This window comes from Mirounga angustirostris, unplaced genomic scaffold (genome assembly GCF_029215605.1).
Source record: "Mirounga angustirostris isolate CCGP_5_RB_7025 unplaced genomic scaffold, mMirAng1.0.hap1 SCAF_2, whole genome shotgun sequence".
Taxonomy (NCBI): domain Eukaryota; kingdom Metazoa; phylum Chordata; class Mammalia; order Carnivora; family Phocidae; genus Mirounga; species Mirounga angustirostris.
In genome coordinates, this window is record NW_026991710.1 from 143,226,633 (window position 1) to 143,251,631 (window position 24,999).

Here is a 24,999-nt window from a genome sequence, read left to right on the forward strand (position 1 = left end):
TGAAATTCAGGAATGTATTTAAGCATTCGGATTTTATTACCCTCTCTTCCTACTCTCTTCCAGTCCTCTGACACATTCACTCTTGTTCTCTCCTCACTGGTGCTCCCTCGCTTCTCTCCTCCTCCCCCTCTTCCTCTCTCTCTTAATCTCTCTTTTCACCTATCCTTTTTCCTCCTTCGTTCTTTGTATCTCTTTACTCTTCTTTTTAAAATCATGTGTAAGATGTGTTGAAGCTCTAGAAGTAAAATTGAAATTCACTAGTACCTAGCTATAGCCCCATTAGGGATTAGATATTGAGATAAAGAAGGAACTAGCAGATTCTCTCCAAATGCATTGAGAGACTGAAACAGGTTTTTCTTGTCATTACTGTGTTGTATCTGTCTAATGTGTTTTACACTCCCTTCTCTGTCTAGACAGAAGTCAGCTTGCATCACAAATCTTTTCAGACTGTTTTGTGAATTAATAGCTAGTCAGCTTACTTAAGACCAACATCCGTTTGTCATATTACCTGCTCTGGCCTCTTTCTTTGACATTCTGACTTTATACTGATTGAATCCTTCAAAGGCTAGTCTGGGGCGGGGGTGGTATGGAGGGCACAGAACACTCATTTGACAGCTCTTAATACTCAGGCCCTTACTCAGCTGTCTGGAAGCAGCCACAAACTGTATTGAGTTACTTCTACAGCATTGTCTAATGGCATGCAAAATTAAAAATACTGGGTCTTGCTGGCTGGGAAATTATACACATAAAAATACGGTGCCTTGTATACTTTCAATATGAATCTCTGCTAACCAGTGCCACCCATCATCTTAGATCATAGAGTTCATGTTCTGATTCTGTGATTCAGAATGTGAAGTTAATTATACTTGTTAAGTGTACTGTAGTGCTGAGTTGTAGGAGAGCAATGGTAAGGAGGTTTGAGATCCCAGTAGATTGTCCATAGTTCAACGCTTAATGCAAGTCCAGGTTCAGATGGTAGGTTGAACAAAAGTGGGTTGTGTGAAGCCTGTGGTTCTCGAACCTGGGGCACCACACCAATTGACAGAGGTGCTGTCGTGTTTGACATTTTTGATGCAAACACAATGATACTCAACATCTGATAGATATAGCTACCAGCTTGAAATGGTTCAGAGTTTCAACATTAGAGCACCCCACATTCTTCTCTATGACATCATATCTTTTTGAAACTCAGTTTTTGATGTGTATGTGTCGATAAAAAGCAAGTGCCACATGAAAGTCAATGTGGAACGTGAAATGAGGCTGGCTGTGCCCCATCTGATCTCAAGAGTTCTGCAGTATGCAACAGATGCGTGCATTCATTAGTTAGTAATTGTGGTTATTTAAGAACAAAATCATACTTTTCTTTCAATTTATATGAATTTGTTTTTTCAAACAGTAACTAAATTGTTAAGACCTAAATACTTACATGTCCTTTCAAAATAACTAAATAAATGAAGCTGTTAGGGATATCTCTTGGCTTAGGAGCATCATAAACTATTACTGAGACACTAAGGGTCCCACGGACCAAGAAAGTTTGGTTTAATCTCTGGGGAGAGAGGGAAAGCTTTGAGGCACATTTGAGAGTGCACCAAAAAGAAAATTGAGTGACTCTTAGAATTCTAAATTCTCAGTGCTCCTATTCCAAGTCTTCTGAACTGACCTTCTAGAATGCTGGCCTCAGAGCCTTTCCTTTCCTGGCAGAGCCTAAAGGACTCCTTTCTGGGCAATCTGAACATCCCATGAGAAAGGAAAATTGATACATGTGATACGGAAGTTTCTCCAACGAAGAGGCCATCCACATCACCATAGTGGTAGGGCCAAAGTTGGCAAGCTCCTCTGTCTTGCTCAGAGCTTCTAATTAACTCAGAACCATGTCAGACAAGAAGAGAGAAAAGACCTCTGAAGAAACATCTGTCATGGATGATACAGAAGAAAAGAAGCCGCCCTGAAAAGCAACTTGGATAAAACAGACTTGCAGAGAGAAGAAAATGTAAAAACAAAACAGCACTCCTCTCAGATAAGAGAATCAGTGCATCCAAGAAGTAAAAATTAAAAAGCTTTTAGAAGAGGGGAGGAATATTTGGAAAACAAAAAGTTCTTGGAATGAAAAATTGGTAGCAGAAATAAAAGTTGAGGATATATCCCACAAAGTAGGGCAGAAAGACAAAAAAGAATATAAGAGAACAAAGGTAAAAAAAAATTAGAATATGCTGGAGAACTTGCTTAAGTAGACTACACATGTATAATTGGGATTCCAGGAGAGAGAACAAAGGAGGGGAAGAGATTATCAATGAAATAATTTTTTTTAATTCCCCAAATTGAAAGATACCAGTTTCCAGATCGAAAGGACTCATTGCATGCACAGTGGATGCAAATAAATTCACAGCAGTGTGCATCGTGAAATTCAGAATATCCAGGATGAGGAGATGATTCTGCCAGTGTCCAGAGAGAAAACATCAAGTCACATAAAACTAACAAGATCAGAATGACTTAGGACTTCTCAGTAGTCAGGCTAGACACAAAGAGACAAACAAAGCCTTCAAAATTCTAACGTGAAATTACCTCCAACTTAGAATTCTATACCCTGCCACACCTTCGATTCCATATGAAGATGTAGTCAAGAGTTTCCAGACTTGCAAGGTCTCAAAGGTTTTCCTCCACAACTCTTTATTTGGGTTGTGCTCTACCACAGCAAGAGAATTCACCTAGAAAGCAGGAGATCAAATGCAGGCAAGAGCCAAAGGGAGCCCGCCGGAGGGTAACAGCTGTGTGTCAGGAATGGAGGCCAAGTCCAGATTGGAGTAGTGTGATGCAAGAGACAGACTCATGGACGTTTTCATCACGAAGAGCTCTTTGCCACTGCTTCGACCTTTACCCTGATGACAGAATGGCAGGGTAGTTCTCTTTTCTCTTGGCCTTTCGTGCTTTCCCCTCCCTGCCCTGCCTCCTGGTTCAGCTAAGAACATTCATTTCGTCCCTCCACCCGCACCATTCTGACTTGATCTGGTGCTGAGATTTGGAAGCTGGCCACATTGAACTTAAAAACAGAAAGCGTGGGGACGCTTACTCCATCAACTATTCATGCTGGCGCTCCAGTTCCTGCCCACACTTAGCCCCGCCAGACTTCCCCACCGAGGTGAGCCGTAGGTTTCCCAGGACTCACTCATGACCTTGTCTGCTGATGACTTCTGTGGGGGCTTTTGTAAACTCACAGGGATGTTGAAGCCAGTTTATACCCAAAGATAGTTCCTGTGAACTTTCTTGAACAGTGACAAGTTTTTTTATTTACGCTTATGACTCAATTTTTTAAAACTAAACACATTTTTTGAAGGATACATATGTGATAAACATAATGAAAATCAGAAGACTGATTATGCTCCTCAAAAGGAGAAGAAGAAGAAAGATTAAATTGGGGAGCACATAGGGGGCATTTCTAAAGTATTGGTAATATTTTATTTCTTAGACTTGATGGGTGCACAGGGGTCCGTTTTATCATTACTCCTTAAACTGTGCATTTAAATTAGCCCCCCCCAAATAAAAATACCCTCTATATAAGATATGGTTTGCAACTGTAAAACAATCCTTTAAAAAATTTATGCAAACATTATATTTACCCACACGGAATCTCATTTTGTTGATTTTAGTTCAGGTTCTTTTTTATCAGTTGTCTTAGACAAACCATGTAGTTTGGGAGGTAAAAGCTGGATTTCTTTTTAGTTAGGCTGGACCCCAAAGAGGAAAACAAGTAAGGGCTGTGAAGGAAAGCATTTATAAAAATGTTCCCTTATTACCCAAAGGACCTAGTAATATTATCCTTGCTGCCTCATCATTTTATGACGTTTGGCAAACAAAACTATTTGTATTTAACCAAGTGTTAAGTACATCAAAACTTTGAATGAAACTCAAGGTTGAATTCTGAGAGATATTTATATGATTAAGTAATTTTTAGGTAACCATAAAAAAAATTTATCATCAGTAAAAATGGTCTCTAATTTAGTAATTTATTCCATTCCATCAAAACTTTTCACTTAGGAAAAATGGATTAAAATGTATCATAGAGTTATTGGTAACTTTAAAAATTTCCATTTTTTAAAATGGACAGTTTTTAAATATAGATAAGTAAGCCTCTAACTGCCTTTATTTGACATAAGCAGTCATTCCTTGATTTCTGTTTCTCACCAAAATGTATTTTACAGATGTCTTAAAGGTCTTTTTGTTCAAGTAAGATGCTACTGGATAAAAATGCAATATAACAACCTAGCTCATCTCATTTCCTCATGGCTTTCTTCATTTTTATAATGTCAGAACCATATGAGCCATCATGCTCTTTCAACAAAGTGGGAGCCTACTCTCAGTTTGTTCTGAAATTTTCTAAGAGAAGAAAAGCTGAACAACCTTTGGGGCATTTTATCTAGTACACATTTTATCTAGTACAAGTCACTGGGACATAGCAATGCATGAAGATCACTAGAACATCTCAATGCTTTTCTTTTGTTGTTGTTGTTGTTCTGTCAGTTTGTGGCCTTTTCTAGATGTTTCGTCGGCCATCGACTCTGTACAGGACTAGGCTTTTATGCACTAGAAGTATTCCTGAAAACCCCATATAAAATAAGTATTGCTCAATCAAATTTGAAACAGTCTTTTTGTGAAACAACTGTTTACTTTTTTCCTGCAATCTAAATTTCATCCATACATGTATTCAAAAATATTTACGGAGAGCCAGTCAGAGATGCTGAACAAAACAAATGCTTTCTGCTTTCACAGAGGCCTGAATCAAGGGAGCAGAAGTGGACAGACATTTCACAATAAATTATTTATAGGTGTGAGCGCTGTCTCCAAGAAAAGTCTGCCATCTTAAGATTACAATACAGATGGTGGATCTGACCAAGTCCAATCAAAAAAGGCTTCTCTGAGAAAGTCATGTTGAGGTGGAAACGTCAGGCAGAGGGCTCAGAGACGTAAAGGTCTGTGGCTTTGCAAGGAGCAGCCCAAGAGCCAGAGTGCCCAAAGCTCAGAATGAAAGAAGGGGAGAGGCACAAAAGGAACCTGGAGAGTAGCCACCTGATCATTTAGGGTTCTGTGACCACGTCGAGGTTTTGTAATCTATCCTCAAAGTCATGGAAGTATGCGGTGATGATAAAATTTCATTCTTAAAGGGGCCCTCTGGTTTAGAAGGGGCAACTGTATATATAAGCTCAGGGTTTTTAAAAATGGCATAACTAAAAATCACAAAATCATAGATAACATAAGAAGGAACTTTAAAATTGTCAAGATCATCACTCCAAAACCACTTTACGTCATGCCTGCTAGATAAGAGTTTATCCTGTTCTGAATGTAGGTTTCAAGGCACAGAATTTGGTCTGTGTTTACAGTTAGGGCATTCTCAGCTACTGAACTGGTGATGGGTATTTCTCCAAGTGTCTCCAGAAACTCCATCTTTTCAGGTATGAATAATCCAAGGTTGAGAGAGGCCCTTTCCAGCGAGCGCCGAATGCTGGGGAGATAGTGCAGGGACTCAGTGGTGCCCCAGGCAGGAAGCACCTAGGTGCTGCTGAAAGCCGGGAAGGCTTCCTGGTTCCCCCCAGCATCTGCTACAGGGAACAAAGGTGACCTGCCTCTGCCTGAAGCCCATCTCTCAGAGGACAGCCAGTCCGTGACGGTCTTTTTCCCCAAATCTCAAAAGATTAGGCTGTTCATTCCTTCTGATACCAGCATGTCCACATTTCAAGCCCTATTCCAGTATATCTGTGTCTCTGAGGACACACAGCACATCTCCTTCTGCAGATGAATTTCCTATTAAATTACTTGGATAGTGAGAGTAATTAAAAGTTTCAGATTCAGGAAATTTGTTTCCCATCTTAAATCTTTCCTTACCTCACTCATTTTACACTGAGTTCCTTGTGCCCTGAACTAGAAAAAAAATGCAGAACAACTAGAGAGGCTTTGTTCTGTAGGGAGAAAAAAAAAAAAGCTTGCTCATGGGAGGCAGGATGACTATTTCAGCATTTTGACTTTATCATTAATTAACGATGACCTTAAGAGAATCACTTTGGACCTCACCTGAAGAAATGAGAGATTTGGACTAGTCAGTCTCTAAAATCCCTTACAGCGGTGATATTCTAAGTTTTATCCTTCTCTGGTTAAATACACTTTTAACTCCTCCTGTAACCATATGTATTCAGTTAAAAAAAATTCCAGTCCCTTGTCCCTTTCCAGATGCACCTCGCTTTCCAAACTGTTAATCTTATGTGATGCTCCAACTTGAATTATTTCCACACTTTTTATCTTCCTCCATTTGGAAGGCTAAGAACTCTGTATAGTACCTTCAAAAACACATAGGATTACCTCGTGCTCTCTCTTGTCCTATTGTTTTTTTCTGGTCGGTGAACTTTTTCATCACATAATAATTGTGTACTTCAAATGTATCCGTGTCTCTCAAACCTTCACTGATTGAGACGAAGGTGAGCAGAGGTGAGCATGCCTGAATTTATACCTTCCTACCCATTACACCACAGCTTGTTTTATAGGATGTAGTCATAATTTGAGTATCATTTATAGAAATACCTTATTGAAATTATAAAACAGTATAGAGCCTAGGTACAGAATTTGAATAAATAAATGTTTCTTTGTGCTATTATCAACACTATAGCATTGGAAGTAAATATTCTGCTAATATTGAACCCAATTGGCTTTGTTTTCACCTGGGTAAAAATTGAGAAAGCCAGAAAATTATGTAGTGTTATCCATATAAATCTACATTTGCACTGGGTATACCAAATGGGTCTTTTAAAGGTCTGTTTTGATCGCAGAATTTCAAAAACCTATATTACTCAGTGGTGAGACGTGAAATGAGCAATCAAAGTCAGCTCGTCTTAAGTCTTATGAGGCCCAATGTCACCATATATAAAGCTACCTGATACAGTATAACCCAGTGTGGTCAAGTTGTATTGCTCCCAAAAGTATTCCAGTGAATTGTGGAAAAGCTAGAGTCAAATATGAGCCATTATTTTTCACAATTTCTAACCCAGGAAGTCTTCAGGGATCCCATCATCTCAAAAAGAGAAAATAATGTTATTTGAAACAAAGCAATGACATTATTAAGAACTTAAAATAACTTGTAATTAAATAAACGCCAATGAATGGAATTCATGAATGGAATATAAAGGAAGACTTTTCACTTTATACTTTGTAGTTTGTTTACATTTGTTACTTTTATTTGTATTTAAAAGAGATATTTAAAGATCCTTTTAATAGGTAAAAGTGTTTTTATTTTATAAGGTAGCACTTTTTTTTATTCCCTCATTCCATCTTTTTCCCCAAATACTACTTTCATTAATTTAATGTGTATCATTTCAGTTTGTATTTTTATATTTTTATTATATATTTAGCTAATATCCAAAAAATATTTAATACCACGTTATTTTATTTTTTTATTATGTTATGTTAATCCCCATACATTACATCATTAGTTTTTGATGCAATGTTTCCATGATTCATTGTTTGTGGATAACACCCAGTGCTCCATGCAGAATGTGCCCTCCTCAATAACCACCACCAGGCTAACCCATCCTCCCACCCCCCTCCCCTCTAGAACCCTCAGTTTGTTTCTCAGAGCCCATAGTCTCTCATGGTTGATCTACCCCTCCGATTTCCCCCCCTTCGTTTTTAGGAAGGGAAAAATAAGGTAGCACTTTTAACCCGCCCTGGTACTTTTTCTTCCAGTGTCTAAAACATAATATATGCGTTGAGACAAATTTACTAATTTTTATTCATGATCATTGAATTGAAGGAAGACCCATTATTCTACAAGTCTGAGAAGTTTGCCCTTAGCGGTCTGTCAGAGAAGGAGGTTGGTAGAGAAGCATTTTCTCTTCTCCACTTACATCAGCTATGGCTGCACAGTACACATTCCCAAATGAGTGTCTTAAAGCAGTACCCGTTTGTTTAGTTCATAATTCTGTGGGTCAGCCATTTGGCTTGGCCTCAGCTGGGCAGTTCTGTGGCCTGTGTCAGGCTTTGCCAACCTCAGTTGGACTACCAGTGTGGCTGTGGCCAGCTTCCAGTTTGGCTGGGAATGAGTTAGTCTAGGTTGCTGTCTGTTGGAATGGTTGATCTCTGCTCTGTGTAGCCCTTCTTCCAGTGACCAGCACAGACTTACACACCTCGGAGCTCAGCAGGATTCCAAGAGATAGAACAGAAGTGAGCGAGGTCCCTTGAAGACCCCTGACCAGCATCACTTCTGCATTCTAGGTTAAAGCAACTTACAAGGCCAGCCAGCCGAAATTCAGGGATTGGGGAAATAGATCGTACCACTTGATGGAGTTGCAGTCACGTTACACACATCTGTACTCTGCGTGGATGTAGAGAGGAAAATAATTGAAGCCATTTTTGCAAAAAGTCTATAATACAGAGTCTTAGACTGCCCACATAATATGGGAATAATCAATACAGTCTCTTTTTTGTGGGAATCAGAAATGTATCCCTTCTCTTAACATTTACTGATATAATCTTTTTATTGGTATAATATAGATAATTATTCAATGTAAAAATAGTCAATACACTCTAGATCTAGCTTTTTAATGCTAACAGGTTCTATTTACTGGCAGCAAAGCATTTACTATGTGCCAGGCAGTGTCCCAAACACAATGTCTAGCCTGTCACAAGAAGAGGTGGTTGTTAGGAGTATGGAATCTGGAACCTGACTTGGCTTGGATTCTGATTTTACCACTTGTCAGCTATGTCACCTTGGCAAACTAATTAGCCTTATTGTGCTGCAGTTTCCTATCAATAAAATGGGCTAATAATATTACATCTAATTATAAGGTTAATAAAAGGATTAAATCTATTTTCAGTGCTGGTAACTGTACCTAGCACCGGATGAGAGCTTTGTAACAGTCGGTGATTGTCACGGTCATGCTCATCATCCCCCACAGTAACCCTGTGATGGTTAATTCTATGAGGCATGATTAATCCAAACCCTATAGGTAGTTTCTGTTATTATCTCCATTTTACAGAGGAGAACACTGAAGTTTGGGGAGCTTGACTAAAGTCACAGAGGCAAGATATGGCAGGACCCTTACTCAAGCCCCAGTAGCAGGTTTGAGTCTGGGCTTTTCATGCTTCACAGCACAACACCGTCACACTGTAACGGTAGCTTCCAGAGTAGTTGTCGGCAGGCCCAGCACTGACATATTTGTTTTTTCTCCCCATTGTCAGCATTTCAGAGAAGGTTGATTTTCCCTGCTAATTGCATTTCAGTTGAGCTGACATAAAAGGCAGCCGCATTGAAGTTGAAGGAACTTCCGCATATACTTAACTAAACTGGGCAGGAGGAGAATGGAGCTGGTGTCTACTGAGCATCTTTCACATACCAGGTGCAGGGATACACCCTTGGCAAATACCTTAATTTATCTTCACAGATACCCCATTAGGTATATATTGTCCTCATTTTATAGGTGAGGAAACCAAGGCTGATCTTGCCTCAGGCACAAAGGATGAGTCTGATGTCAAAGCTTTGGCCCCTGTGCTGAACTGCTAAATTCAATGTAGGGAAACTCTGTTGTGAGTACTTTGTAAAGAGACTGTATAGTACTTGTTACCTGATTTGCTTGTTTTAGAAAGGCAGAGGCTCTGACCTCTTCAAGATGATCTTGTGGTTTCACGCAAATGAGTTATTCTGTTCTCTTCCCTTCCAGAGGAGATCTGTACCCTAGTTATCGCTGAAACTTTCCCCGAAGATGCAGGGATTTTTACGTGCTCGGCAAGAAATGACTACGGATCAGTAACCAGTACTGCCCAGCTGATTGTCACCTCAGGTATGCGAGGAGTGAAAAATGGACTGGGTTCTGTTCCCTAGCACTTAGTGTGTGGTTCACCACAGCACAAAGAACTACCCCAGAGGAGAGCTCAGCCTGTAGGAATGCTTGCTGCCCCTCCAGGAGTTATCCTAACAACCAGTGTCTCATCATGAAACAAAGGCTTTGGGGGAGGGGGAATGGAAGTGGAGATGAAAAACAGAAAGATAATGACAGTGTAGCAACTGAACACACAAGGAGCTATTTTCTAAGTCATGCAACTTGGTCTTGGAAACAGTGGATCCGGTTTCCTAACATCCTCATGCTAACCCAGAATCATGCTGACAGCAGAAAGCCACCTCTGAATCAGAGGTGCGGTCGCTGTTCTCGGCAATGCCAACCAAAGAGCTGGGACTTGTACAAACAAATCATTGTTTAAGCCACGATGGAAACTTCTGAAAAAGTAACACAAGATAAACCTAATGTAACTTGGAGAAGCCGTAAAGACCTTAGAAATCACATTTCATTGAAAATGGGATGTAATTCTGATACGAAAAACTAAAGCAGTGTAAGCAGTGTATTATAGTGTTAAGGCCAATATTCAGAACTATCTGGATTTTTTTTTTTTAAGATTTATTTATTTATTTGAGAGAGCAAGACAGAGCCTGAGTGCGGGCGGAGGGGCAGAGGGAGAGAATCTCAAGCAGACTCCCCGCTGAGCAGGGAGCCTGATCTCACGACCCCGAGATCATGACCTGAACCGAAACCAAGAGTGGGACACTTAACTGACTGAGCCACCCAGGCGCCCCGGATATATATTTTTTTTTAACTCAGAAATGTACCACTAACAAGGGCAACCTGAAACAGCTTTTTCCGTTATTTTCTTATAACTTTAGTTGACTATTTTCTGCTGTTACTAATTAGCTTTACTTCAGCTTACTTTTATTGTCTCATCACTGTTATTTACTTTACCGTAGTTTTTAAAATAGTGCTTCCACCAAGCCTGGCACATAGTACATACAGTAGGGAATCAAGAAATGGGCCGTGGCTGCTGAGACAGACTTGGGGAGAAGGACCGAGCTGCACTTTGATCTCTCTGGAAGAGTGAAAAGTTGGTGCTAGGTGGCAGCAGAAGCACAAACCAGACTGGCTTAAGGATATTAGAAGGGAAACTGTAAATGCTTTTTCATCTTAATTAAGAAAAGAAAGGTAATGTTCACCAGATGGGTGATGGAGCAGATCTGAATCAGTACTTTAAATGGGAAACAGACCACAGTTGGAGCTGCAGAGCAGGGAGGATCCCAGTGTTCAATTCAGAGGTGGCTTGAGACTGTCCCATCAAACAGGCATTGCGGGAGTGCGGTGTTCCAACAACATGGCTGAAACTCTGGGCTCTAAACATCGATGTCGCGAAGATTGGTGTGCAGTATTGCCCATTTTCATCTGGGGTGCATCTGCTGTAGGCCGAATGTAATCAAATATTTTTTGAGCTTTCAGTTGACCTCAGTAAGCATTTTTTGAGTACATTCCAGGAGCTCTGCTGGGCTCTGGGCAAGGTGAGGAATCCAAGGATGACACGATCTTATCTCAAGATGCTTTCAGTTTGTTGAGAGTTAACGAGTCCGTTTCTTTTGTACTGGATTACAGCCGTGACAGTCATCTGAATTGGAAAAACATTATAAATGAGATCATAAGACATTTTACTTAAATTCAGAATTCTACTTTACTTAGATTTAAATAGAATGAATATCTGTTGCCTACCACATAAAGCCTGTATCGTTTGGGCTAATGTCCGTGAGGCATAGGTGGGATGTTCATTCGGATCCACGGGCTGCAGTGTGAGCCAACAAAACATTATTAGTTGATATTATTTGTGTTGTCATTTTTTTTTTTACCAACTTCTGTGTTTAGATGTTGTTTGAAATTTGTTAATGAGTTGGTAGCTGGTCTCCCCACTTGTGGGCTCAATCAGGAAATGAAACAGGTAGCAGTCCCTGAAAACCAGTTTGGAAGAACCAGATCCCCAAGTTGGCTTTGCTTGTGCATCGTATGAGAGAGCAGGGGAGCTACCTTTTCTTTAACAACTTAGTGGGGCACAAGGGATTCTCAGGTAGTCTCTGACAGCATGAAAATAACCGTTGAACTATAACATCTTATTATTTTTTCCTCTCTCCCCCCTTCTTTAGCCAACACTGAAAACTGTAACTATGACTCAGTGGGAGAATCCAACAATGATCACTTCCAACACTTTCCACCTCCCCCTCCAATCCTGGAGACAAGTTCCTTTGAGTTGGCTTCAAAGAACCCGTCTGAGATCCAGCAGGTGAACAGCCCTGAGTTAGGACTCGGCATGGCAGCCCTTCAAATGCAGTTCAATTCTGTTGAGCGGGAAACAAACGGAGTCCATCCCAGCCATGGAGTAAACGGATTGATTAACGGCAAAGCGAACAGTAATAAATCTCTTCCAACACCAGCTGTCCTACTTTCACCCACTAAGGAGCCACCACCTCTGCTTGCCAAACCAAAACTGTGAGTATTTCTGCATGGTTTTTATAATACTTTCCATACCCCTGCTGGATTGCCTTTCTGGCCAGGGAAAGCATTTTGCCTGGACTCAGCTATATGGCAAGTTGCCTTTTCTGCAGGCAAGTCGTCCCTGGCTGATGTGACCTTGCTAACAAGGTGGGGGGGGGGGGGTGTCCTTCAAAAATATAAAAGATGCCTAAAAATGAAGAAGGTAAATGAGAAGCTTGGTTAAATGTACCCTTTGCTAAAAGTCATAACTGGTTTCAGCTGTAAAAATATCCGTTCATGGCGTGGCCTTCCAATGTATAGCAAGGATGTAGCCACTCCCCAGAGGTGATGGGAAAGGAGACCTACTTTGAGCCCGCTATTTTAAAAACATTTCCAAATGTTTTAAATTTAAGAATCAGTAAGGAAATCTGATAGAGATAATCCTGGGAAGACTGAAAGCTGAGGATGGAAATTCAGTGTGCAGAACCTGAGGAGGGGAGTGAACCCAGAGATAACCAGGGCCCTCAGGAAGAAGAGTGCCCCTTACCACACAGCCTCCTTGGCTTTGGAATTCCATAGAACTGTTTATTTCCATGAATGCCACCTTCATATTTGACATCCATTATTTCCTTAGGATGGTAAACCTTACATGAGCTGTCTTATTGGCACCACACATCAGAGAGTTGTTACGAATAGAGCCATTACAATGTCAGAGAGCGGCAGAAATCAATGAACTCAATAGGTTCTATCATAGCACAACAGACCTTGAATTACTGCCCTGATAGAGGTCAGTGGAGATGTCATATGTAACATATACATACCTATGAGGTCACGTTTCCATGAGAATGAATTTGCCAGAATCTAGGAATTACTGTTTCCCTAGGATTGAACAGCCTACTCTCGTCTCCCTGTCATCAGCTCGTTTGTTAGAAATGTTAGAATGCATACGATATTTTGAATTAGAATGTCTTACATTTGTACATCACTTTGTTTACTCAGTGATTTCATGAGCCTTGTTAGACTAATCAAATAAATCAGCCACAGAATGTCTTAAGTTAGCAAATGGGCAGACAGTTTTAGAAGAATAAACTTCTGAACAATCTTGTGTTGCAGTTTCCAAAATCTGTCTATTACTACCCTGCACTTCATTTTGCATTTAGGCCAAGCTCGTTTTTCAGGCAGTGGGGCTCCTAGGTGTGTATAGAGCGGTGTGAAAAATAGCAGCTGAACACTGAATACCTGTGCCCCAGCTCCCCTGAGATGATGAGCAGGTAGAATGAACTGAGAAGTGGCAGCCTTACAAGAGAATTATACCCTGGTAGCTCCAACCCATAAAATTAATTGCCACTGCTGACTCCTTTTACCTTTGGGTTTTGAATATGTATTTGTAGTGCTTTTAATGAAACGAGGGACCTGCTCTCCTGAGGAAGATTTTTAATGATGAGGACTTGACTGTGCTCTTGATTAAATGAAATGTATCTACCATAATGGCTGTCATAAATTGGATATAAATCACAGGAAAGCAAACATGAGGAGCTGTCAACAGGCGTTTACAGCCCTTCTTATCTCGGGACTTTCAGCAGCTCGTCAGCTCATGGCTCTGCTTTACAGAGATGCCAGTGTGTGTGGTGAGGGGGGTGTGTGTCTACAAAAGAGAACAATTCTGTGTTTAATGAGAAGAGGAGTAACATAGGGGCACCTGGGTGGCTCAGGCGGTTGAGCTTCTGACTCTTGATTTCGGCTCAGATCATGATCTCAGGGTTGCGAAATCGAGTCCTGCGTTGGGCTCCTTGCTCAGTAGGGAGTCTGCTTGAGATTCTCTCTCTCCTCCCTTTGCCCCTCCCCCCAGTCATGCTCACGCTCTCTCTCTCAAATAAATCAGTCTTTTAAAAAAAAAAGATGAGTAACTTAAGTACAAGTTTAAGAGTGACACCGTGATTTGCTTATTAGTCAGATATTCAATACAACATAAGGTAGAGGAAAAATGGACTTTAGTGTTTAATATCCATATAAAGGGGTTACTCCCTGCTTCATGAGGAAATTTAGGGAAAGGCAGAGAGCGCCTAATCACAAAACCTGGTAGCTTAGAAATAACGTTACTTGTACCAAGTTTTACCACTGTTTTTTTTTCTCCCAAATCTTTATGTGCTTAAGTATATCCTTAGAGTATCACTTAATTCTTTTCATATTGTATTATTACCTGCAGTTTACTAGGTAGAAAATAAAATATGTGATGACACCTTCAAAATACATATTTTAAAGTTTTCTTTAATACTTTTTTGGATTTGTTTTAATTACAAAGTAAATGCATGCTCGATGTGCCAATTCAAACAATATGGAAGTAATTAAAGAAAAAGTGAACACTATTTGCTTTTCTTCTTCCATCCTGCCTTTTTGAAGTTACCAGTGTTACTTGTTTGGTCTGGTCTTTCACTCCTTTTGTATTCTCATGGTCTTTTCTGAAAAGGTTTCTCATTGTTTTAAAAGTGGTATCCATTGATAGAGGAGTGCTCTATCATTCCATGGAATGACATCTGCAATAATTCAGAATGGCATTGAAGTTATTGACGAGGACCACAGGTAACTGCCAAGTACAATTCTTACACATGTCTATTTCTTTTTGGACACTGGGGAGAAAATGAAATTTTGCCTCATTGTTGGCAGTGAAAAAGTATGCATTGCTCTAATCTTTTTCCATTAGCCTGTGATTTTATGCCCTTTCATGAAAGGAGAGGCTTATATTTTGGGAATTCATGGTGTTTCATTCTTCTGAATCATTTGTAATCAAATAGGAAACAATTAGGAGGGGGGCAAATAATAGGAATTAAAACATTTACTCTTGGAATAAATTAACCTGAAAATCGTGTTTGACTTGTTAGATTCCTGAGGAAAGATCATTTTCAAAAAGAAAATCTCTTTGCGTTTTTTCTCTCAGTAGTTCCAATACTGATCATGAGAAGAAAAAAAAAAAATCAAAGACTAAAGTGGAAAGATAGATATGTCATGAATTCTTTTCTTTAGCAAGGTCCAGCCCTGATCCCTTCTAACCCAACTGAAGTCCTCACCAATAGCTTTGCAACCCTCCCAGACTTGCAGCTGAATCTGCCCTACCTGCCTGAGGGTGAGTTTCCCTGCTTAGTGTCCTGTTGATATCCACTTCAGTTTCTGCATCTCTCAGTGTCTTTGTCTCAGATACTGTCCCTCAGGTGTAAGTTTAACACGATTCAATATAGGCCGTTCAGTAAGTTCCAGATGCTATGCACACTGGATTTGTGGCATAACTTTACCACTTGCTGTGGGAACAGAAGTGCACTTAGAACACTACACAGGAAAAAATTCATAAATGAGAGTTACTTATGTGGCTTAATGTCTGATACTCAAAATCTTCTATCACAGTGCGAAGAAAAGAAGCAAGGTGCTTAAGTCATATTTCTTCTCACAGAAAAAGAGAAAGGAATAAATATAAACTTAACTTATGAGCTATTTGTTACATTATTTTCCTTGTTAGGAGTGCACCATATAAGTTTATTGCCTCCCACTCTCTGCAAATTATGTCTGAAGATTCAAAATAAACATAGGGCTCAGTTTGTTAATAGGAAACAAAATCCCTGTTTCTCTTTTATTCCTGCCAAAACACAGTTCTTCAAAGGCATGGATATGCATGGGATCCCCAGGAATAAACCCTAGAGGAAAACTTGGGAATGCCAAATTTAGTAGGTGATTTGCAAAGCATATAGAAAAGCATGGTCATGTTTTTCCACTGAGCTCACCTCCTGAATTAGACCAAACAATATCTAAATAACATGCTGCTTTCAGATCCCATTTGCTTCTTTGTTTTTAATATTCTTCCTGTCTTGTGCGAGGGAAGTAGAATATAAACTTGTGTAAGAAGCAAAATGAGAAGTCCAAAGGGAGATTTCTAAAGGGTGAATCAACAGGCAAGTCCTTGCACCCAGAAACAGGACAAGTCAGCAGATAAGATGATACATGTTCATCACCCTGGTGCTGGTAATATACACCTTAGCCTGAAAGTCCATGCCTTTGACTGGAAGAATGATAATGAAATGTTTTTCAGAATTTTTAACACGCTTAATTAACAGCTAAGCTAGGTATGGATTTAACTCTCTTTGCTCCTATTTTTACTGCTTTCTCTTCTGCTGGCCTCTAAAGAGAAAACAGCATCATCATTTCCTATCTGAAAAGGGTAAAATGAATCAGGCTTTTTGAGAGTGGCATTTCACTACCTTCGGTTCTGTCTTTGCCCTTTCTTTCAGTCCTACCCTTAGACACCTACTTGCTCCTGCAGTTCTTGCCTCAAGAGAGGGGGGGCGTGTTCTATAAACCCCTTCATACTAAGGTCCTTGGGATCTTGTGCATCATGACAGTGCAGTTGCGGACTGACAAAGCAAAGCTGCATCTTCATGCTAATAAGCGATAATAAGCAGCGTGTGTAGTCAGAGACCCGTCCTTTTCACTGCGTGTGCAGGGACGAGAATGCTGTGTTGGAGAGATCCAAGAGGAGGAAATAGCAGCCTGTATCCCTCTCTTTATCAGTGATTGAACTGCACCCGGCTTGCTATATTTGGAAGTTCCTTAAGGTTTCCTCCACACTTCAAGCACAAGTTGTTCCCTTGCCTGGAATGTTCTACTCCCCAGAATGTTCTGCTACTAATAGCTGGCTCCTTCTTGCTTTTGACTCCCAGCTTAATGTCACCACCTCCCCTGACCACCCAACCTAAAGCTAATTCTCCAGCTATTCAACCCAGCTATTCTCCAATAAATCATCCTCTTTCATGACCGCAGAGCATGTAACTCTTTCTGATAGCTTCCTATTGACTTCTTGTTAGTGTGTGTCCTGCTTTTGCCCCACTATTATAAGGTAAGCTTTTTGAGAGTAGAAACCTTAACCATTTTTCACCAGGACCTAGATCAGGGCCTGACATGCTCAAAAACATTTCTGAATGAATGAAGCAAGAACAGACCAACAAAAAGGAAGAGCAGGGCCTCCCGTGATTAGAGCAGGCCTGTTTGTTCTATTTAACTTCACACCTAGGTGTGCTGTGAGACTTTGTTTTCAAATCTTACCAGTTCCAGAATTTTCCCACTTAATCATACTTTTCCAGCTGACCTCATTCACTTTATACACAGAATGATATGAAGAACTAAATAAGAATCCTCTGGACTAAAATACATTGGAAAAGTTTGTCCAGCCAAGTTACTCAATTTAGGGACCCTTTCAACTCCTCCCCCTTTTCTCCTGTGTTCTCATTTCATTAACATCTTACTTTAAAACATCCTGGAGGAAGTGAGACATTTGGAAGGTCTAAGAGGACATTTTCCTTCTCGAGTACATACTTACAGCATCAGCTGGCCACAACACAATCAAACTGCCGAGTTCAAGGTGTGTGTGCTTGACATGTTAACACCCCCAGCAGATGCCAGACTTTTGATGAAAGGCTGAGAGCTTCTGTGCTACTCCCTTCCTGTCCTGTTGATGTTGGACTGCTGCTCAAACTCCAATGTGTGGCTTCGTCAGTATGACTTAGAAAGTTGAACATTTTTCCATCCTTTAACCTCTGCTAATTGGGATGCAAGAACTCACTATATCACTGACATTAGAATATAAATGGTTTCCTAGGTTCTATTCTATAAGCATTACCTTCTAGGTTTAACACACAGGCACACACACAGGCAAGGAGAAGATCAACACAACAGTTTGGGGCAAAATAAGCAACAAAGGTCAAAGAGATGCAATCATCAAGCAATTGTGAAGAGGTCCTTAAATGTACATAAATGTATTTAAGAATCTAGCACTTTGCATTCTCTCACTGTTAATTGAGCATCTGCAAAGTGTTGGATAATGCTGGGTGCTGAGGACACAAAGATGAGAAAGACAAAAGCATTGCTTTTGAATATAATTTAGTGATCTCGAAGATCATATTGGCAAGAATGCATACAAGAATTCTACACATCTTTTAACATTATGTAAATCTTGTAGACCAATGACTGATTCCTAAATTAATTTCAGTGCAATGCAATTACCTTCTCTTCCCAATTTGAGGTTTGGAAGATAAGCCATTCTGCTTTTGATCCTGAAAACTTAATAGGCACCAGCTTCCATTTCTGGTTAAATGTTTTTTTTTTATCTGCTGAGTCTAGTCAAATAACAAAGCAGTTTAGTAGTAGTGAAGGTGCAAACTATGGAACCAGAAGGACCTTCAAAATAATATTAGGGCCAAAAAAAAAAATAGGGCAGAAAGTAGCATTTTCAATTTGTTATAAAATGACATGTGCATGCGTGCGCGCGCGCGCACACACACACACGCACACACACATTCACCAGGCACATTGGAGAATGGTGAATAAGGAACGTAGGCAAGATCATGGCCCCAGTCCTGTAGCACCTGGCTATGCATGCAGATATGGGCTCATCAATATAATGATGACTTTGCATGAACAGTGTTGGTGTTGGATCACTTTAAAAACAACCCCTCCCTGAAATGGAAAATTCAATCAAGGAACTTCCTGAAGTGTGAAACCTTTAACTTCCTGAAGTGTGAAGGAATAACATTATGATGTATTCTTCCTCATGATTTTTTTCATGTAAAAATTGGCTCTGACACAGTGTCACATTCTTAGATATTAGAATAACAGTTCTTTGCCATGCTAGTGTTTTGGTGAATGTAGTGTTTTAATTACATTTCCAAAAGGAGGTTGAGTCCTTATTTTTATGGCTAGTTGTCTTACTTGGTGTCTAAAATATAGTTGGAAATACTTCCAGATACCCTGTGTACATTCAAAGTGGTACTCAACCACCCGTAAGAAATACTATATGTATATCTCAAATATTAGATGCCTTCCAAGAAAGAGCACCATGATAGTGCAATATTTCTTCAACATTTCCATCTCATCTTGCTTCAGTATGTATGAGAGTTCCTTTAGTGATTACAAAGTAAGTTGAAAAAAGTCCCTGCCAGGTAGGGGCCTTTTTGAAGGGAGAGGGCTCAGCTCAGAGATCAGACGGAGCCACATATGAACAGCATGCTCAGAGATGATACCTTGGATCTCCTGTTGAAATAACAATGTAGTGTTAAGCCCCCCCCAAATAGAAACAGTTATATATGCAGCTTAATATTAATTTTATGAGAAATAAAATCTTAAACCAACTAAAATGTGTATTTTTATTAGAAGGAAATAGATCAAAATAATGCTATTGGTTCTCTGGTGGAGTTTTGAGCAGATTATATTTTCTTGTTAGTTGATCTTGGGTTTCCAACTTCTTTTTTAAGATTTTATTTGAGAGAGAGAGAGACAGACAGAGATAGCGAGAGAGAGCAAGAGCAGGGAGGAGACAGAGAAGCAGGCTCCCCACTGAGCAGGGAGCCCGATGCGGGGCTCCATCCCAGGACTCTGGGATCATGACCTGAGCCGAAGGCAGATGCTTAACCGATCGAGCCACCCAGGTGCCCCAGATGCTCCAGGTTTTCAACAATAAAGTTTATTACATTTGTAATTATAGAGTATTTTTTTGAAGGAAATAAACACTTCCAATTCTGTCTCCTCCATCCTCCCTTCTGCGTTTAACATCAGCTCATTCTTCTCTTCATCATAGATGCTCCCTGCTCAGTAAGAATAACCAAGCTCAATTTTGAGCACAGTTGGAAGCAGAATGTTCTGGCACTGAATGCTCTCACTTTCCCTCTTGGAGCTCCTCTCTTCTAGGAGCCAACGGCTTCAGGATTCCATCTGGGTTTCTAGAACCCACCTTAGGAAGCCCTCCCCAGAAAATGTCCTAAACTCCAAAATGACTTTGCTTTTCCATGAACACTTTCTCTAACACCCCCACACCAACCAAAACTCCCATTCTTTCAGTTGTACATCTGAAAAGTGACAGGAATAAGATAATTTTTCACCTTAAAGCCAAAAATAAGCCAACTGTTTTGAAAACCATCATTTAACATATAGTCCATAGAAGGCCTTCCACAGAAAGGAGGATGAAAACTTTTCCCTCAGAAGTAGCAGTGAAGGGGAAAAGATGTGGGAATGGAAAACTGAGGTTCCAAGTCAAATAACACTATTACCAGTAAAATAGGTGATGAAGGCATTTGCTGAACTAGGAAGGATAATTGTGGTAAATGTGAAATTAAGAACAGTGAAAAAGGCTGAAGACAACTCTGAGAAGTGATCAGGAGTACCGAAAAAGGAGTCACACATTTCCTAGCAAGAGTGAGAAACCTATATTAGACTCAGCATGTTTTGTGACTTTATTTCAATCATAATCTGTACTCTGAAGGGAGGAACTGGCAAGATGCAGAAGTATAATATTTAAAGTCATGGTCCTCAAGAAGTGTCATTGAAATCCTCATTCAAGCAGTATGTGGCATCAGAAAGGAAATGGTAAGCCAAATCAGGACTTAAGGGGGGAAGAGCTATGACTTAAGAAAATGGAAGTAACAACAAGAGGGAAAATGACTCAAAGGGAGAGTGAGATGGGAAGATAGGGAAAGGGACCAGTGTTTGTGATCAGAGGACTCTGAAAGGTCAAAATCTTAAGAAAGAACGAACCTCCAAGTGATGAAGGAATTTAAGAGATTATCTGTGTGCGTGGCTAGTTGAGGTAGAAGTTAAGGTCATCACAGTAGAGGAGGTGGTCGAGGAACCATGAAGTCAAGATGTTAGAAGGAACTGAACATGGATGATGGCCAAAGGTGATGGCGGGAAATGAAAGGCTAACAGTAAAGTCATTGAGAAAAGAGGAAATGGCTGAGGTTGTTGGTGACAGGCAAGGAAGAGAGAGATTGTAGGTGGAGCACAGACTTCAAAAGAGAAGCAGATGTTGGGTGATAATGGCAAAACTGTTGTAAGAAAAGCGTTGGGAGGGGCACCTGGGTGGCTCAGTCGGTCAAACGTCTGCCTTTCAGCTCAGGTCATGATCCCGGGGTCCTGGGATGGAGCCCCACAGCGGGCTCCTTGCTCAGTGGGGAATCTGCTTCTCCCTCTACCTCTGCCGCTCCCCCTGCTTGTGCGTGCTTTGTCTCTCTGTCAAATAAATAAATATAAATCTTTAATAATAATAAAAAAGAATAGCATTGGAAAACAGGGAGCATATGGGGCCCTCCATGCTCAAAGAAGATCATGATAAAGTTAGTAACATCATCAAGGAAAGAAATTTCAGTTAAGACAAAAGCATTTCTGATGAGAATGGAAAGTGAGGATGTTGGTTAGAAACAGTCAAAGAATCTCATAGATAATAGAAGGAATCTGGAGAAGGATCTAAGGGACAACTAGAGAATGAAGAACAAGGAGACAGCTGTAGGGGAGAGGTTTGCATCTCAGGAGGTAAGCTGAGAGAATAAGAGAACAAGAATATCCTGGGGGATCACTTGCTGTTATTTCATGAAGATTATTTGTAGTTGGAAGCTGATAGAGCAATTTCCAGTATAATTCATACTTCTTTTTGGTGCCCTATGTCAGTTACATTTCAGCACCATGATCCATTTTATGGTTCCTAACCTTTTCTATCCAAGGCAGACCTTGAGTTGGGTTTTTATTGAACAAGCCTATTTCCTATATTTGGATATTTTGAAACAATTGTTCTCAATTAACGAGTCTCTCATCCATATAAATCGGATTTCACTTTGTGTCTTCAACTTTTACTACTGGAGAATTTATTTCTGTATACTTCGGGCTAAAATACGGTAGGTTGCCAATTTTTTACCATTGATTTATTTTTTTTGCGAATGTGTAAGTTTTTCATTAAAACTAATACATCACCTAATGGTGAGAACATTAGTAACAGGGAGGTTTATTTTAGTTGGTTTCTGTTACATATGTAAAAGCAGACAGTTCATTTTCTCAACAAACCTAAGAATGACTACTTCCTTACTTGACTAAAGTTATGATTATACAGACCTTATGGATAACACTGGAACCTATGTAGATTTTTGAAAACCTTTTCCATATGTGGCAAGGAATTAGATATTCTTTCATTTGGTTTTAAGAATAATTCATATATTAAGCTAATTCAATAAACTATGCAGATTTTCATGAAACGAGTTGGCTGGAAAAATCACATGTAAGTTGAACACATAAATTTGCTTCATGATTCAAAAGGGAACTGTAAATTAATTGCAGAGTCTCAAACTTTGCTATACTAGGTTCGTGTCTTCTGACCTCGGGATGTGACGGTTCCCACAGATATAATACCGCCTGCTCTGTTTCTGAAGGCTTCTGTGAGTATGCACATTGATTGTAAAGGTTTTTAATCCTGCTCAGAGGAAATGCCCCAGCAAATCTATCCATATACTTAATTTCTACATCCACATTCCCACTGTGTTTGCTCTACCCCATCACTGTGTTTGCTCTACCCCATCTCAACCTTGAAAATGTATTTGCTCTGTGCCCTGCTCCATTTCACAGTGTTCTTTAAGTCTGTTTTTTTTTTTTTGTTTTTTTTTTAATTTAAGTGGAATGATGGAGGTATCTACAGTGGGTAGCATTTGAAGAACTCCAGATGAGAGCCTCCTGATATGAAGCTAGTAAACCCATGGAATCACCAATGTACTATCCAAATATTTTTACTTTACTATGTATGTCAGGAACCAAAAAGAGTTAGGTGCAGTTATCTGCTATTCCTTTTCCTCAGAAGAGTTTATAAATAGGTCAGATATGGGTAATTATATGCCTCAGCTATAATTTTAAACTTGCTGCTTTCCTAGTAATTGGCATTAAATGTGAAGGTTGTGAAAGATTTCTGGAAAGACCACAAAATATTTTCTTGTCCTCAATTCTTTCTTTGTTCAAATAGTTCATATGCCATATGGTTTCAGGAATGTATCATTATATTTAATGTTTGTAGCAAAAAAAAAAAAAAAAAGCCATAAAAGATGGCCCGAGTTCAGCGCAGTGCAAAGTAAAAAAGTCTTTTGTTCTCTGTACTTTCTAAAATCAAGTTTATAGTTTGGACTTCCATATAGTTCTAGCCACGGGGTAAATCCTCGCTCTGGATGATTGTGTTTTCATGACTCGTGCCTTCCGCTCCTTCATAGCTCTTGCTTTCTTCAAAGGGCATCCTTTAAAACAAATGTGAAATGATCACACTTATTTGTATTCTACCACAAAGCAATTTTACACAGAGAGGAGAGGATTATTCATGATGAAGCGTTCTAGAATAACATCAAGAGTTCCACTGCATGTTTTTGTTCTAATTATTCTACCATTAAAGAGCAGAATTATATTTGGTTGTGTCATTATTAAAATTTCTGATACTAAACAGCTGCCTTACTAGAGAAAAGTATAATAAAGAATTTTTTGTTTTTACCAAAACTTGGCAGAGGGAGGTTTCTAAAAGCAATTGCATGGCTCCAGAGCATCCTTTTGCTTGAAAAGTTGATTTACACTGAAGACCCTTGTCCCCATTTCACCACGATAGCAGCTAGAGAGAAATTTGCATTTTGTTATTTTGCATTATAACCAATGAACAAAAGCTGCCTTTGTTGACTCTGAAGTTCTGCCTGGTGCTATACCATGAGCAACCGTTCTGCTTTTGCTTTGTAGCTGGTGCCGTATCTAATCTGCTGTCTTCTCAGACTGGAAGGTCTTAGAGTAGATGAAATGCAGGCAGGCAAATATGCAGACTTGAACCTGCCCCAAACATAGAACTATGGATTTGGATGGAATGAGGAGAATGCGAAGGGTCCATGCTAGCAGGAGGTATCTAAGACATCTGCCAATTTGGAGTGTTTTGGGGAGCCCATCCTGTGACTCTACATGTACTGTGTCATGGGGCTGAGTGGGAGGTTGGTTTGAGTTAAGTTGACATTTTCATAAGTGCATAACCTCTGAAAAGTGACCAGAAGTTACTCCAACTTTGTTGATGTCTGCAGATATATAAATGAAAGTTTTGAATCCATGTCCTTCTCCCAGATCAGTCAGAACTGTACACTCCGAGTAGACTAGAATAAAGTAGTTTTAGATGATTTGAGAAAATAACCATGCTCCTCTTGCTAACTGCATTCCACCTGGTTATGAGCAATCTGTGAGATACAATCCCAGATCAATAGGTCTTTTTTTCTCCTCGTGTCAGATTTCCCCCATGATCTAGTTTCATATGAAATTTATAAATTCATAAACATCAACATTTCTTATTCTAGGAAAGTATTCATTTCTGGGGTCATGGTGAATTTAGCATGTACTGCAGTTTACTGTCTAAAGGTAAAACAGGATTATCATGGAATTCATAAAAATTGAAAAACCACCAAATACATTCATAAGCCAAGAGACTTCCATCTTGCACCAGACACTCCACCCCTAATAAAGGCAAGTAATAGTTCGGATATTTATTCTGACAGAAGCCATTGTTGTCATCCTGTACTTAGAACAAGGAGACATTTTTGACATTTGTTCCTCCAGAAACTTCTTGCTACTACTTATGTAACCTGGACATGTTTCATAGTGATATGACATTTCAAAACAAAGAATTATTCCACCACAAAAAATTGTGTAAGAGACTTTGTACAAATATGAGCAATCAGTATTAATTACTGAAATATTTGGAAAATGACCCTGTGGTACATTTGCACTTTATTTTTCCAGTCTTGGTCATGGATTTTTTTTTCCACACTGAACCATTTTTTTTGTCTCATTGGGACCATCAGTGCAGCTAGTCAGTATCTTTTTTGTTTTTCTCATG

The 24,999-nt window shown here is 39.7% G+C and overlaps 1 protein-coding gene across 5 annotated transcripts in view; it reads left to right on the plus strand.

The window, feature by feature from the left end:
* PALLD (palladin, cytoskeletal associated protein) overlaps positions 1–24,999 on the plus strand; it is a 426,115-nt gene that overhangs the window by 209,084 nt on the left and 192,032 nt on the right. For all 5 annotated transcript variants that reach the window (XM_045880159.3, XM_045880160.3, XM_045880163.3 and 2 more), the window contains 2 exons: positions 9,696–9,815; positions 11,981–12,323. In XM_045880159.3, the coding sequence (XP_045736115.2) occupies positions 9,696–9,815; positions 11,981–12,323 (463 nt within the window). The remainder of the gene's footprint in view (positions 1–9,695; positions 9,816–11,980; positions 12,324–24,999) is intronic.